Source organism: Petaurus breviceps, unplaced genomic scaffold (assembly GCF_028583685.1).
Source record: "Petaurus breviceps papuanus isolate PSGF00001 unplaced genomic scaffold, PetGlider_PUasm1.0 356, whole genome shotgun sequence".
Taxonomy (NCBI): Eukaryota; Metazoa; Chordata; class Mammalia; order Diprotodontia; family Petauridae; genus Petaurus; species Petaurus breviceps.
In genome coordinates this window covers 705563-721989 of record NW_027186290.1, presented here as the reverse complement: position 1 = coordinate 721989, position 16427 = coordinate 705563, and the positions used below count along the sequence as shown (strand labels likewise).

The 16427-nt window shown below is 44.8% G+C and overlaps 2 protein-coding genes across 2 annotated transcripts in view; both read right to left on the bottom strand.

Annotated features, from left to right (window-relative positions):
• Positions 1-16427, bottom strand: part of LOC138168284 (zinc finger protein 420-like) — a 771269-nt gene that overhangs the window by 695929 nt on the left and 58913 nt on the right. The window lies entirely within an intron of this gene.
• The window catches only part of LOC138168301 (protein FAM228B-like), a 34953-nt gene continuing 22356 nt past the window's right edge, over positions 3831-16427 (bottom strand). The window contains exons 6-8 of the mRNA XM_069097373.1: positions 5076-5163; positions 4831-4987; positions 3831-4753 (exon numbers count right to left, since the gene is read on the bottom strand). Of these exons, the coding sequence (XP_068953474.1) occupies positions 4654-4753; positions 4831-4987; positions 5076-5163 (345 nt within the window). The 3' untranslated portion in view covers positions 3831-4653. The remainder of the gene's footprint in view (positions 4754-4830; positions 4988-5075; positions 5164-16427) is intronic.

The window sequence follows — 16427 nt, the reverse complement described above, 5'->3', positions numbered from 1 at the left end:
GGCCAGGCTCTCTGCCCCCCCCCCCACCTTAGGCGGGGTACCTGGCTGGATAATGGGCTCCATCTAAATCCTAAGCACTGTTGTGGGGGGCCCCCAAACTTGACATCCGAGGCCTGACCCCTTCCCCGTCCAGTAATTCCATCATGACCATTCCGGGCCCCACCCGAGGGGGGCGCTGGCCGCAGGCCCTGGAGGCCAGGTGACCGCTCCGCCCCGCCCCGCCCCGCCCCTGCGCCCAGCGTGCCCTCGTGGTCCGCACCGGCCTGCCCCTGAGAGCGGAGCGGGCAGGGCCCCTCGGAGACTGGCCTGGGAATCCCGTGGGGCCCGCCGCACCCCGACAGCCTGACGCCTGAATTGGGGTAAGAGAGCCGTTTATTGCAAGTCCTTAGCAGCGCCTTGTGGGTCGGCACCGGGCAGTGCCCGGCCCCGGCCCAGCCGCCCAGCCCTGCGCAGCCGGGGCTCCTGACACAAAGAAGGCGGGGAGGGCGCCCTGGACAGCGCCGTCCAGGTGGAGGGCCTCGGTGGGGGGCCTCCTCTCAGCCAGCCTCGCCACTCGTCCCCTGGCTCCGCCGGCCACAGCCTTGGGAAACACATCCACGTTCCGCCGGCTTCCTCACCAGTGTCCTCCCTGTGCGAAGAGCAGAGAAAGCGGGGGGAGCAATGACAGCGAGCCTCAGGAGCCCCACGCGCGGCGTGTGCCCCTGAGACACACACAGACAGCCCTTGGTCCGCTCCGGTCCTGGACGTCCCATGAGCCTGGCGCGTAGGGACAAGTGGAGCGGCCTTGGCTTACTCGGCCCCCAGCCCCGAAGGACTTGGGGCTTAGTCACCGCTCCACAGCTTGAGCCCCAGAAAACCGCCGTGGGCCCTAAGCCTCCCCGGGCACAGTTTCCCCGTCTGTAAACCAAGTCGGCTTTGAGGCACAAGGACGCGTCTGCCAAGACTCCTCCCAGCTCCGATCTCCTCTTGACTCCATGACAGAGCCCCAGCCACGCCACCTACGACACTCCTCGTGGAATGAAGGACCGAATCCGGCCCTCAGCTGTGGCTCCTAACAGCCGAACCCTCTTGTCAACCCTGCCTATGGAAGCCACATCTCGAGTGTGGGCCATGATGTAGGATTAGGGCTGGCTGTCCAGGCTACAAATCCTGGTCTGCCACTTTCCACCCAGGTGATCTTGGGCCACCGCTGTCTGTGACAAGTGTGTTGGGGGCGGGGTTGAATCACCAGCCCTCCCTCCCAAACCTGACTCAGCTTGACTGTAAAGTGTGTATGTGTATGGGGGAGGGAGAGTGTTGCCTAAGATGACCTCAGAGGCCCCTCCCAGCTCTGAACTGGTGGTTCTGTGGGGGGGCCTCTGGACAAATCCTGGCATCCAGATTTCATTCTCAAAAAGCACTGACTAGGGGGCGGCTAGATGGCTCAGTGAGTAGAGTGCCAGCTCTGGAGTCAGGAGGACCTGAGTTTGGATCCAGCCTCAGACACTTAACACACACACACACACAAAACCCAGCTGTGTGACCTTGGGCAAGTTAACTTAACCCCAATTGCCCTCCCCCCAAAAAAGCACTGACTAATCATAGACTTTATGCCAGGGTCTGGGGATGCCCAAATGAGTCCATGAGTGACCTTCACTATGGGGCAATGGGTCTGCAGGCCGAAGTTCTAGGTGGCTTACCCTCAGTCCATCCTGAGGCCCTCGAAGGCTTGCATGGTTTCCTTCTCAGTCTGTGACTGGCCCCTAATGTGCGTGCAGCACTGGGATATTCAGGATTCAAAGGCCAGGGAACCAGTGAATCTTCAGTGCTTCTACCCTGTCCTGATTGTTCCTGGCTGCCTTCCAGAGTTAGTCAGTCCTAGCTGCCACTCGAAGAGGTAGACTTGAGTCTGTTCCATGGTCCTCATGTGATTCCTCCCTTCCCCTCCTTGCCCCATGGGCCACCAGCATTCAGCAGAGAGGGGAGAGAGGCCCCCAGAGCAGTGCTTCCCAAACATGGACCTGGGGGAGCCTGCCAGCCATGCTGAGGTAGCAGCGACAGATCGGGGCCTGTGACTGGTGTAAGGTTTAATTCTCACCACCACCAGGAGAGAGCAGTGCTATGGCTGGCTTCATTTTGCAGAGGAGGGAACTGAGGCCAAGAGGTAAATTACCTGCTCGGGATCATGTAGCTAGTAAGTATCTGAAGGAGGATTCAAACTCAGGTCGTTCTGACTTTGAATGCAGTGCTCACCACTCGACCTGACTGCTTAAGATATGACTGATCACATCTGCTTCATATGTATTGTGTTCTTCACGGTAAATAACAGGACTGTCACATAAAGAGCCAGTGGACAGCTTGTGGTGGAAGAGAAGCACAGTAAGACAGAGGCCCGAGGATTTTACGCAAGGTGGGAACGACGCGGCCTGAGGATGTGGTTCCTCTTTTCTTTTTGATACTCTGAGTGAGGCAGCCATGACAGTCTGCTGAGAGGGACTGTCTTCCTACTGGTTTGTGGGAGTTTGGGCTTCTTACTTTTTTGCTTGTTTTTTTTTTTCTTTCCTCATGCTCAATGGATGAAAGGGATTAGGGGGTGGGTCCACACAGTGGAGAATAAAGGTATTATTTGGGATGAAGGATTGCCCTTCCATTCGCTCATCCAGGAGGGAGTAGACACCTGTACCACCAACCCTGCCCAACAGCACCACCAAGTGGTCAGAGAAACATTGTCAGTATTTTACAGTTACGGAAAAATCAAGCTTCTAGAGGGAAAGGTATTTGCTCGCAGTCACTTAGCTTAGATGTGTCAAGGCTGACACAGGAGTGTAGCCCTCTGACTTTAAGAAGGTTCTGCCCCCAGAACTCCTCTTCCTGAATTTCATCAAGTTCTGTTATTTAGGCAAAGCTGTGGTCTGTTTAGGTTAAGAAAAGATGCCTCTTGTCCCTGTTTTCAGAAGACCTCCACAGATTCTCAAAAGACACTTGGACAATCCCAGCCTGTTCATTTCTACCTTTTAAAAATCACTCTGCTCTTCATGTTTTCACTTAAGTAAGTGAAGTTAATTCAGGCATCCACATGGAGGTTCCAGCACCACCCTTGCAATCAACTAGAAACAAACCCTCCTTCATCTAGTCCTTGGCTGGGCCACAAGGGAGAGTCTGTGGATAGCTCTTTGTCCCCTTGAGAGAAGGAAAAGCCTCAAGGAAAATCAGCTCCCAGAGGTAGGAGGTTGGAGCTTGGAGCTTGGGGGTGATGGATGAGAAAAGACAGAAGAGTTTGGGAAGATGGCCACAGGAGAGACACCATTTTTTCAAGGCAGAAGTGAGCAGAGGGGACCAGGAAAGTTTGGTCGTTGGAGGTGTGCATGGTGACTAAGAGGAGAGATGTGGCTCTTACCTTCCTTACCAAACTTTTGTTCTCAGCCCAAAGAGAATCTTGGGAGCAGCCCAGCCTCTGAATTGCTCTGGGGGATTTCTGAGCAGTCCCTGAAATAAGCAGCTACAGGAACCTCCCTAACATCAAGTCAGCTCCTTCTGTGGGACCTGAGACAGAGAGCTGAAGAACAGACAGTCTCAGCCTGGGCATATTGTGCTTGGAGTGCTGCTTCACAGCCAAGTTTGTCCTAAGAGAGCTGTAGCTCTCCCATTCAGTGAGAGGGGCCTCCTAACCACTGCTCCCCAGCAGGAGAGAGTGACTGAGAGCTGCACATGGCAGGATGGGGAAGGGAGGAGACCTGAGATGCTGCCCAGAGAGCGTGCGATGACAGCAGCCGAGAATGTAGCAGAGCTGCCGTGGTCACATCTGCTGCTGTGCAAGGACTCTTGGCATGCACCCCTTCTTGGTCCCTGTGGGGCAGATGGGTGTACAAACCCCTGTACACAAGGGCCCTCTCTCAGTACTTAGCTTGTGCCATTGACTCAAAGTCTTTTGCTCTGAACTCTTTTGTCCTCTGGTTGGCTGATAAAAGTGACCGTGCTGGTTGAGCCCCTGGGCCATTGCTTTGTATGGATTCTGACCCTCAAAGTGTCTCTAACCTTGGACAGTGCAGGACCAAGAGAACACTGTATACAGTGGTGGCATTATTGTTCAAAGCATAATTGTGAATGACAGAGCTATTCTGAGTAATGAGAACATTCAAGTCAATAGCAAAGGATCTAGGAAGGACAATGCTGTCCTATATCCAGCTCAAATATTGGCCTTCTCTAAGCAGAGCTGGGAAGGAGACAACCCTGAACTCAAAATGGGGCATCCAGGTGACACAGTGAAGAGAGCACCGGCTCTGGAGTCAGGAGGACCAGTTCAAATCGGGCCTCACACACCTGACAACACTAGCTGTGTGACCTTGGACAAGTCATTTAACCCCAACTGCCTTGCCTTCTCCCCTCCCAAAAAAAAGTTTTAAAAATGTTTTTAAGGTAACAGAAAATAAATATAAAATAAACAAAAAACAAACCTTGGATAGATTTTCTGGCAGTTCACAGGTGAGGGTAGTCCCACCAACTTACATTTCTATGAAGTTTTAAAAGTGCTTTCCTCATGGGGAGTATAAATATTGTGAGCCCAATGTATAAGAGAGGAAACAGGCTCACAAAAGGAAGATCAGTTAAACTGCCTGATGTCACCCAGCTACCAGAGGAACAAATGAGGAAATTACTAAGGTGCTGCCAAGAGACTTACTGGCAACTATCAGCTTCTTCTCCATGGGTTTCTGAAGGATAGAGGACCTTTCTGAAGTCAGAGCTGATCCGGTTACGATTCACTCTCACTTTTAACCTTGAACAGGAATAGGATGACTGAGGATGCGCTTCTTTCCAGAGCTCAGAGCCCTCCCTGGTGAAACCAGCCCCTACCTGGACTTGCGACAAAGTTCACTTTCCACGTATCCAGCAGGGATTTTAAGCCACTGGTTTGGGCTGAGATTCTGCCGGGCCAAGGATGATTGGGGCAGCTTGGCCAGCCTCTCGGCTTTCTCTATTTCTTTAAACTCCTTCATTGTGTATAGTTTTCCTACATGGAGAGAAGCAGCAGGTGAGAACTTGAATTTAGTAACCTCTGGGTTGTCGTCACAGTGTGGTGAGGTGGCAGCTCCCAGTACCTGTCTCACACTGAAGGATCGCTCTGTTCTCCTCATCCCTATCTCGCTGGGCTTGTAACAGGGGATCACGGAATGGTGGGAGAGTAACCTGGAAGAAATGGGACCTGACTCTGAATCTGAAGAGAGACATGGCTCCAGGGGCATCAAAGAAGCTTCCTCCTCAGCCCACCCAAGTACTCTAAGCACTGGGCCTTCAGAGGATGGGGGGAGGCTCCAGCTCGTGGCCAGTGGCCATAGGGCAAGCAGATAAAGGGTCCTCAGAGCCGACCCCTCTGGCCAAGGAGTCCCAGCTGTCTGCACTGCCCCCTCTGCCCACGGGGGAAAGGCCCCTCTGCAGAAGAGAGCCCAGAATTCTGCAGGTGGGACCACAAGCAGACTGACTTGTGCAAAATCCTCATACCAAAATCTCATCCCTGATAGGGCCTGAGGGTCCTGCTCCTGGTCAGGGCCAATATGGCCGTGGCTTTTCTGTGGGGTGGCAGCCTCAGCTGCCCTTCTGGGGGACATCCCATCACGGTTGGGCACTGCTCCTCCATTCCAAGAAAGCCATCCCCAGGCTGAAGCATCTTGTAGAAGGCTGGCCTGGGATGGACCACACTAGAGTTCCCAGTGCTGACCCCTTCATCTCACAGAGGATCTCAGTGACTCTCCACCACTGCTCTGCTCATCCTGAGTTCTTGTTCTCTTCCTTCTATTGACAAATACCAGATGTTCAAAATGGCTTTCACTGATGTCATGCAAAGCTGGCTACTACTATATTTTAAAATCTTTCATTCAACAAGTATTTATTAAATGCCAACTGTATGCAAGGCTCGGGAAATACAAAGGCAGCCTTTGTATATACTTCAAATTAGATTTACAAACCCACCAGGGAGAATCAAACAAATGTCTGTGCACCTGAACAACATTGGACTGGCGTAGCCCCTTGGACAAGAGAAGGTTAACATTGACCCTGTAGCATTTTCTTATTGATCCTATTTACAAGTAATTGATTTTGCCCTGTAGCTGCTTAAGTCATGGCACTTTGTATCTGAACTTGGTTCAGAGTTCAGCTGGCCTGTAAAGGGGTAAAATTTAAAAACTCATCTGTTCCTGCCTCAAGAAATTTAACTGACCTTGGAAAACATATGAGAAAGAAAGGGAGTTTGAGCCTGACATCCTCACTCCACCAAGCTAGCCTTCAAAGGTGTCTGCTTTGCTGTTCAAAAGTCTGGGCCACTATCTCGCACCTGCACTGAGCAGAGAGCACTTCTTAGTCTCATGAGAAAAGAAGGGGGTTGTTGCTAGCCCCCATTACCAAACTTCCAACTAATCATATTGTTCCCTGCACTTCAGCTCTCTAACCAGTCATGGCCCTGTTCTGTGCTCCCTAAAACCTGTAAAAGGGGAGCTATCCTTTTGCTCAGGCTCCTTGGCCTTAACAGAGGCAAGTCACAGACCTATTTATTGGTGGGTAGCTTTGCCTCTGCTAATAAATGTTATCTCGCACAGAGATCTGCCTCAGTTTACCCTTTTGTTAAAATTCAGTAGAGACAGTGGCAATGGTGGGATAAGGAAATAAGAGCTGACTTGCCCAGATCCTCACGAGAACCTCCCCTCTACTAGGCCCAAGTGGAACAAATTTTCCTCAAAGGGACAGTTTCTGTCAGGGAGTCTGGTGGTGGCTTGGCTCCTTATCTGCAAGTTTCAGATCTTCTCCAGGCACAGGGGGTGTTGTATAATTTACGTCTGTCTTGAGCATTTCTGTTTGTGTTAGCTGCAACTTTTGAAGTTGAACTTAATTGGTTAGAAACAGAAGGAATCCTAAAAGCCCAGGCAATTCATCCTGGGTCACCTTCATGGAGCCATGTCTCCAGAGCAAAGACCTCTTGCAAAAGGCTAGCTAGTGAGCTTGCGATATTGGGGAACGGACTGTGTTTCCAGTCCTAAAAAGGGAGACATTTAATTCCAGCAGCATCCTTTAAGGATAGAGGAATTAAAATGCCAAACTGGGAACTCTCTCTTTTTTCAGTGTATCTCTTATGAGGGAAAAAAAAAAAGGCTTTATTCCTGAATGTGGAATAAAAGGACAAACACAGGAAGATAAACAAACTGATTCCAAATCTCTGTGTTTGAGATGGTGAGGGCTCCACCATCTGAGTAATAAAACCGAGTCAGGCTACATGTAAGTCTGTCGGTGGCATTTCCTTAAATTGTATCAGGCAGAGATTGCTTTGAGCAAAAGCGATAAATTATCAGATGAAGGAAACTATTAAAAAGCTCTAACTACAGCTCTGCCAGTTGATGGCTGTCCTTCCTTCTTGAAGAGGACCCAAATGACCTCATGGTGTTGCAGTTAAGCTCAGTGTGTCTGAGCAGACCAACACCAGCTCCAAAGGCTCGACCACAGCATGGGCACAAAGAGTCTGTGGGAACGTTCTCTAAACTTGTGGACATCACAGTTCCTTTGAGCTGCTTCAGTTTGGCTTCACTCACAGAGCACAGTGCCTTCTCTGATGTGCCAGGGTCTCCCATGTCACAAAATCAATTCCAAAGTTCTTCAGAGGCCTTGAGAGTGTTCTTGTATCACTTCTGACCACCACATGAGTGTTTGCCTTGTGTGAGTTTTCTGTAAAATAGTTTAGGCAAATACATGTTTGGTGTTTGAACAACGTGACCAGCCCACTGGAGTTGCGCTCTCTGCAGTACAGTCTGAATGCTTGGCAGTTCAGCTTGAGAAAGGGCCTCAGCATCTGGTCCCTCATCCTGCCAGGTGATCTTCAGAATCTTCCTAAGATAATTCAAATGGTAATGATTCAGTTTCCTGGCCTGGCAGACATGCTGGACATGACTGTCCAGGCTTCACAGGCAGGCAACAATGAGGTCAGCACCACGGCTCTGTAGATCTTCAGTCTGGTAGTCAGTCTAACGCCTCTTCTCTCCCACACTTTCCTTCAGAGCCTCCCAAACACTGAGCCAGCTCTGGCAACGCAGACATCAACTTCGTTGTCTGTGTGGAGATCCCTGGAGACTACAGTGCCAAGGTCAGTGAACTTATGCACAGCATTCAGAACTTCTCCATTTGTTGATGGTTCCACATGTGGATGATGTGGTGCTCGCTGGTGGAGAACCTGTGTTTTCTTGGTGTTGATGGTTGGGCCAAAATTAGAATAAGCAGAAGAGAACTGATTCCATACTCTGCTGCACCTCACCCCCAGAGGCTGCACTGAGGGCACAGTCATCTGTGAACTGAATGAGCATACAATTATCTACAAACAAAAAGTCACACACCAACTCTCCCTCCACTTTAGTCTTGGCTTGTAGTCTTTTCAACTTAAATAATTTACCATAAGTGTGGTCACTGACCTTTATACCATTTCATCCTCATTGAAAGCATTTGACATGACTGAAAACATCATGTTAAAAACATGGGAGTGACCACACGGCTTTGGTGACTGGGAAGGCATGAGAGCACTGTCCATTATCCAGAATCTAGGCAAGCATACAATGATGTACAATACTGATGAATTTCTGCAGGCAACCAAATTTTGGCATAATTCTCCATAAGCCCTCACGACTACAGCATTAAAGGCCTTGGTCAGATCAATGAATGTTCTGCTCCTGGCATTTCTCCTGGAGTTTTCAGGCAGCAAACACCATATTGACTCTTCCTTGGCCCTTTCTGAAGCCATAATGGCTCTCAGGTAGATGACCATATTCCAGGTGAAGGACCAGCCTATTAAGGAGGACTCTGCAAGAATCTCACCAGCAGTGACGAAGAGTCTGAACCCCCCCCCCCCGCTAATTGTCACAGGAAAATTTATTTCCTTTACCTTTTTAGAGGTGGACAATGGAGATATCCTTAAACTCATGGAGGATAACCTCCTTTTATGATATAACCCAGAAGATTTCAGTTAGCTTTTGTGTGAGAAGTGAATCCTATGCCTTGTAAATCTCAGCTGGAATAGAATCAGCACCAGGCACATTGCCACTTGAGAGGAGCCTAATGGCATTCAAAACCTCCTCTTCAGTTGCAGCTAGAGAGGGATTGACTTTGACCTGAGGCAAACAGTCAATGGCCTTAGCATTGATTGGTAATCATTTATTGAGAACACTATGGAAGTGTTCAGTTCATCTCTCTAGGATCATGTCCTTATCACTAATCAAAGTGGTTCCATCAGCACTGAGTAGTTGAGATGCATTTGGCCCATAAATCGCCTTCAGGGCATCATAAAGGCACTTTGAATTGTTATTATCGGCATAAATTTCATCTGCCTTCTTACTGAGCCAGGAATCCTGCATCTCTCTAAGCTTTGCTTGTAGTCTTGATGTTAATTGCTGCCTTCTTAGAGATGGGTGAACTATCCTGCTGGCAAACACTATTGAGTTCTCATTTTTCATTTAGCAGCTTCTGAAGTTCCTTATCATTTTCGCCAAACCAGCCTTGACGTTTGTGAGTGTTCTGGCCTAGATGAGCAAATGCTGTGCTGTGCACCAGATCTCTGAAAGCTGCCCACTCCTTCTGTTCCACTGTTGCCAACTATGTGTTGGCTCACTTTCCCTCTAAATTAATAATGAACTGTTCCTGTTTGGAGAAGGGCTCTAATCTGCTGACATTCAGTCTTCTGGTAGTCATCTTACCTGGGGGCTATTGCTTTTGTTGAATGCAAATATTTTGCTTGGAGAGATTCAGTCTATAATCAGTCCAGCACTCTGTACCACACATCACTTTCATCACTCTCACATCCTGTCTGTCTCTTCTCCTTACAAGGGCATAAATTAAATACCAATGTCTGCCGTGAAGGTGCATCTATGAAGTTTAATTGCCTTCAGGCAAATGAAACACAGTGTTGGTGATGAGGTCATGAAATGCACTAATCTTCAATAGTAAGTGACCATTGCTATTGCTGATTTTGCTTCCATTACTTCCCAGGAGTTCCAGCCGTCTGAGCCTATTCTGGCATTAAAATTCCCCAGAATTAAAAGTAAAAAAATATTAGAGCATCCCATATCTCTCATGACTGTCTGTTTGTTGGTGAGTACTTGTGTATCTACAACTGTGTCTATATATGGTCTGTCTGTGACATTTTATTAAGATCGCTTTCAGAAAACTGTATGCATGACACAGAATGTATCTTGTGATCTATTTTTTTTGAGTTGTTAAAGCCTTTAGAAGAAGTCTGTGTCTCTTTCCCTTTTCTTTTTTATTCCTGGATGCTTTGGGAGTGCAAGGGGGGAGGTAAGAGATAAGGGAATTTTTTCCACTCAAATTGTAGAAATTTATGATATTATAAATGAATTAAAAACTGAATTTATGACAGAAGGGTAAGTTCTCTACTATGTATGTCCAGATTTTGGGTTAAATATTTTACAAATACTGAAATAACCTGATAAGTTTGGGAGTTAATATTCTTTAGAATTTAAGAGAAATAAGGTCCCCACCTCACCCCACCACCCAGAATAACATCTGTTGTTTTACAGACAAGAAAGGTAATTTTTCTGATTAGAGAGAAGCTTGTAAGTAAAAAAAAATATAGAAGGCATCTAACATTTTAAAAGTTAATTCTGCCTACAAAAAGAGAAGTTTATTTAAGAAAGCAATCTGAAATGTGAAATTTATTGGGATAAATGCTTTGTTATTTGTTGTCATTATATTATTCACTTCCATGAATAATATACCAGAACTAAATTGTTATTTGTATAGTCCAAATTTTTGTAAGCTGATCAAGATTTTTATAATTGATAAAGGCATCTTAAAGGATTTTTGGTGCTTCCATCATTTAGGGAATAACAGAATTGGTAATAATTCAACAGTTTTAATTATTACAACTAAAGTGTTGGCAAAGTCAGAATTATGGCGAGTAAGAGTTTTTAACGAGTCATTGGTTTTGTTTAACAACTGTGTGCTAAAATTATAAAAGAGAAGCTCAGTGAAGTAAAGATTAAATAATAACAGTCTGAAATGGTTTTGAAATATGGAGAATTTAGGGAGTGAACTTTAAAATTAAAGGATGGTTAAGGGAAGAATATGGAAGACAACAAGGTGAGTGTGGATTTCCGGATCCCAGGAGAGATGTTGAGAGAATGGTTTGAGGGGACTTTTGTCTTTGTTTAAGTAGGAAGGTTGAGTCAAACTTCATGCATTTCTTTTATTAGGCACTATAAGTAATAAAAATTGTAGCTTGATTTGGAAGTATATGGGGAAAAATTATAGAGAGATAAGAGTAAACCAATAAGCAATCAGAACCCAGATTTGAATTAAATTAAAATATGCTTTTATGTGGGATGGTTGAGGTAGATTAAACCTAATATCAGACTATTTTAAAAATCTTTGGCAGTGAATTAACTGGAAATAGTGAACCCCGTAATGTGAAATAATGCTCTGAATACATGGCCTATGTGTGACATATAAATGCTAAATGAAATTATAAATTAAGATTCTGTGTGATACCTTTTAGAAAATAAATTCAAGTGTGATTGAATTTATTCTGGTCTCCTCTTAATTGAAAATGTGTCTCCCCTAATAAAATGCTTATCATGAGTCAAGATTTATTCTACTATTTGGCATTAAGGCAAAAGGTTGGGGAAATGCATGGAACTGGAAATGTGTCAGCTATGTGATATTAAAACAAATTACCTCAGTTTATCAATATGTGGCATGAATAAAGAAAGTGGCTAATGTAAATTTGATAATTCAGTTGAATAGAAATATTGTTAAAATGGCAAATCTTTTGAAATCTTGATTTTTTTTTGTTTTGGATTCAGTTGTTAAAAGAATAATGTTGCTGTTTGTCCTTCATTCGAGAAGAGGGAGGTAATGCCATGGCATGCAGCTGAACTGGACTTAAATGACGGAAGGCTGTTTATTGATTTTGGAATACAATAGATGATGATGCTATTTTTACTGTGCTTTAGATATAACAGAAATCTCCTTCAGATTCCTGCTTCTATGTAATGAAGAATTTTAAGATCTTACAAACCCTGCAAAGGTAGGAAGGTTGGTTGATTTAACAGTAGATTATAATATTTAGCATTTTGTGAGTTAACCTAACCTAACTTCAAACCAGCAAAGTTTTGTCTTGTGTGATTTCATTTGGATTTTGTATATGTTACTATTGGCTGCTTTAGTCTTTGATGAACTGTGTTCTGTGCTAATGCCTTTCCAGACCTTGAGGACTGTGAATTTAAAAACCATTTGTGGTAGTATGACTGTTTTCCTGCACGAAGGTAATGTGGAAAATGTATTTCACAGAATTAATATTTTTGATTAGTATGGAGCTTTGCTTCATGTTTTAAATTCATTATCATGTTTCTAAATTTTCGTGTTATAAATTCTGAGAATCCATTGAATAGGAAATGCTGTTAAGCTAATGGCACAATTATATCACTGGAGATTTGGTTCCTTTTGATTTGTATACTGTGAAATTATTTAGTTGTTGGAGGCTATTGTCATAATATTTATACTCTATTAAGTATTTAATTGGGTATGTTTTAAAAGGGAAGAATTATAATTGCTTACTTTATGGAAAAGAAAAGGGAGTGGGGGAGATGAAAATAAGACCTTTTTTTAAAAAATCCTTATTTATAAACCTGCCCAGCTTCAGTAAGGTCATTAATCATTATCAGCCCTATAAAAGACTGGGGAACAAGGTCCTCATTACCCATTACAAACACTCCTTGAATAAGGGGGGAAAATTTAAGTGTATTTATAGTGTAGAAATGATGTAGTTATGATAATTATGAAGCTATACTTGGAATGGTCTATACCAAAGTTACATCTTTAACCAACTCACATCTTTAACCACTCCCCAGTCTTGGGATGGCTAGGGGGCGCAGTGAGTAAAGTCGTCGGCCCCGGAGGCAGGAGGACCTGAGTTCAGTTCAGGCCTCAGACACTTAACATCCACACAAAAAAAACTAGCTGTGTAACCTCGGGCAAGTTACTTAATCCCAACTGCCCTCCAAAAGGCAAAAAAAAACCAACCCAAAACAAAAACAAATTCCAGTCTTAGAAATAGGAATTAATAAGCTGTCCTGTATTCTCTATGTGAACTTACTGAATGTGATTAATTTATTAAATTCTAATGATTGCCTTTTGACTTCAGGATGACTTTTAAGCTGTATTTGAGAGGGAGAAATGCTAGAAGAAGGGAGTTAAGTAATATCTTTTTTTGTGATTATTTTAGAAGTCCTGTTAACTTTTTATTGCCAGCTATTTCATGGCACAAATTGAGAGTCCGAGAACAATTGTGCCCAGTCCTGTGATTAGTGAGACTTTGCCATTGGAGGTGAAGCCTTTTGGAACCCCGAGTTTTCTTTCTGAGATTCATCTTCCACTTTGAGAAAATGCAGCTCAGTGGCAGGAATAGCAGTGGATGGCTCTCTGTCCCTGGGAATGAGGCTGGGAGGCGGACCTTGGGAAGGCTAAGGTTGGACCCTCTTGACTCCATTTCCCATACAAGAAACCTTCCCATCTGTTTAATTCTGAGCCTGGCTGCATATCCTGCGATATACCTGGTTGCTTATACTCTTCTTACCTGAAATCAAGTGTAACTGAGGATGCTTTATTCTGTCATCCATGTGCTATCCATACATTCTGTGTCCATGAGCTTGGGCCTGGAGAGCATCATTGGTGCAGTTATCATCATGTCCCACCTTCTTCCTCTCCTAGCCAGTCTCTCTCACCAGGGCAAGTTAAGCTGTGATTTTTATGACAAATCTGGTTGAACACATATTTGGCCTTGTCATCTACCTGCTTAGAGTGATCTGTTTCTGTGTATTGGAAAAGGTCTGCAAGGTTTTCAGAATACTATAGGCTATGTGGGACCAAAACATAAATCTACTAATTAGCTCGAGTTACAATCAGAAACATCTTCCATTTTGTTATAATGAAAAGAATTTTAGTGCAGTCAGTTTTCTTAGGGGAGTGTCACTTAATGGAATATTTTGTGTTATCTCAAGGGGGAAGTAAATTTCACTTAGCTTTATTATTTAATTTGGATCAACAACTTTTCCTAGAATATGTCCTATGGTTCAAACATGGTTTACTGGAGACAAGTTCTTTGATATTCGGTCTTTGGAATTCGATTACTTCTGGTGCTTACACATTCCATCCCAGGACTTTCTGCTACAATTGAAGTTAACTTGGTAGCTTTTAAGTAAATCCCTTTGTGTATTAGAGGCCATCTTCTTATAAAACTATTCTATTAACTATGTTTTCCTTTAAGTATTAGGTCCTTATCAGTTTCTATTCCTCCTAAGGAGGGAATTAGAATTAACTGAGTTTAAATTGAATGGAAATTAACTGAAATCAAGTGGCATTTAAATTTGAAATTCTAAATAATGAATAATTACAGTAAAAATTATAAAGTAAAAAAATTGAGTAAAAATTTTAAGAAGAAAATTAAGAAAGCAACAAGATCAGTTATATATGTAATTATAAAGATTTTAAGAATTCTACCTTCTGTAGTATTTAAAAATATTTTGTTGGAATGTCTGGGGTTCAGGAGGCCTAGCCCCTCTGGTACGAGAGCTTTAGGAGCCTTTTTCAGAGCTGCTCATTCACCTCTGTTGTCATCTGTGACTCCAGGAAGCATGTGCAGTGGCCACACCCTGATGAAGCCATCGAAGTAGACCGCTAAGCCAGGTTGTGAGGGTAACTGACAGGGCTCAAACCTGTTGGTGAGCTGGGGAGGTGGTATCTATCCCATGCATGTGAAGCCTTCCCATGGCACAATGGGTGGATGAGAACCATTTATTCCAGTGGCCATGAGAGCAGCTGAAGCAGGCGCTGTGGAAAGCTTAGAGCTCGGTCAGATGTGGAAGACACCAGCGCTGTCCACTGGCTCCTGGGCTATCATAGGTTGTACTGACCTTTGTCCTGCCACTGTGCGGGAGACAGTGAGGCTGGACTTTGTGCAGCTCAGCCTCACTTAAATCTAATCCGCACCAAGTCAAGAAATCACCGGTGATGTCATTGGTGCTCTTTGAAAATGGACAAAAACAACAGCAGCAAAACACATCATAGAAAGAAAAATAACGATTGAGTCAGTGCTGATCCAGAGAAGTGCTCAGGTCTAGTTTCTGTGTCTGCTTTGGTCAACACTAAAGGACTAATTTACATGTCAGAGTCTCATAGCGTTGGTTTTTTAAAGATCCTTCCTTTAGCTTGTTGTTAGTCGTGTTTGTACCAGACGCAAGGTTCAGATGAGGATGGAAACAGTCAGGGGTATTTAAAGCAGAAATTCTCTGAGGTTTCCAGTGGACCAGAACCAAAAGGTCTCAGCTGGTTTTAACTAATTTCTGGAGGGGTCTTGTTGAAGAGGTTGCCCTAAAGTGTTCTGAGATGTGTTTTGTGAGAGATTCCAGCACCAAAATTTCTACAAGCAGTATGGAACCAGAGAAGCCAGTCTGCTGAAGAGGAGACCACGTGAGAGCTGTCCTGAGGACTTCCAAGAGAAGGTCTTCCCAGACCAGAGAGGCGCCATGGGAGGTCTGAGGTCAGAGATGAAGCCGCTGCTTCAGTGGGCCCTGGGCTGCTGGGAGACTTGGTGGCTGGTAACATTAGCAATCATTCTAGGGTGTCTCTGTTCTACTGCACAAGCATCTGTTTCCGTCATTATTTGGGAAACATGTACCTCTCTCTTTTCACTTTAACCCATGGTTTTAGATATCCCTGCCATGACTTGTGCTGTGATTAACCAGTCTCATTGTTGGTCTTTTTCCTCTCTGCACTAGTCACTGTGTTAATGCCTGTTTCGAAATTTGTGTTCATGTGCATCACTGCTGATAATGATTGTGTTAAAGATCTTAAAAGATTATACACAAGTCAACTATGAGACATGCATGTTTCTCATTGATCAAAGGGGAACCGAGAGGATTAAAACTGATTCGGTATCATTTCTTATTGATCCTATTTACAAGTAACTGCTTAAGTCAGGGTTCTTTGTCTCTGTGTATAATGGGTTAAGTTTTAACTGCCATCTAGCCTTGACTTAAGGAGTTTAATTGACCTTGGGGAATGTTTGTGAACAGGAAAAGGGGGGGGGGTTGGCTGATATCTTTACTCCATTAGCTGTCCTTCAAGGACGTCCAAAAAAGACTGGTCTCTAATCCTTTCACTGCCTGTGAATGACGAGCCCTTCTGGGTCACTGAGAGAAAATGGGTGTTGTCACCAGTCCTGTTACCAAACTGCCAACCATCACATTGTTCTCAGTCCCATGATGTCATCTGTCCTGCTTTGTGCTTTGTGCTGTTCTCCCCCAAAAATCTAGCTGGGGGGCTGTCCTTTTACTTGGGTGTCTTGACATTAATGGAGGCCAGCCATGGGCCCATTTATACACAGGCAGTATGCCCCTGCTAACAAATCTTGC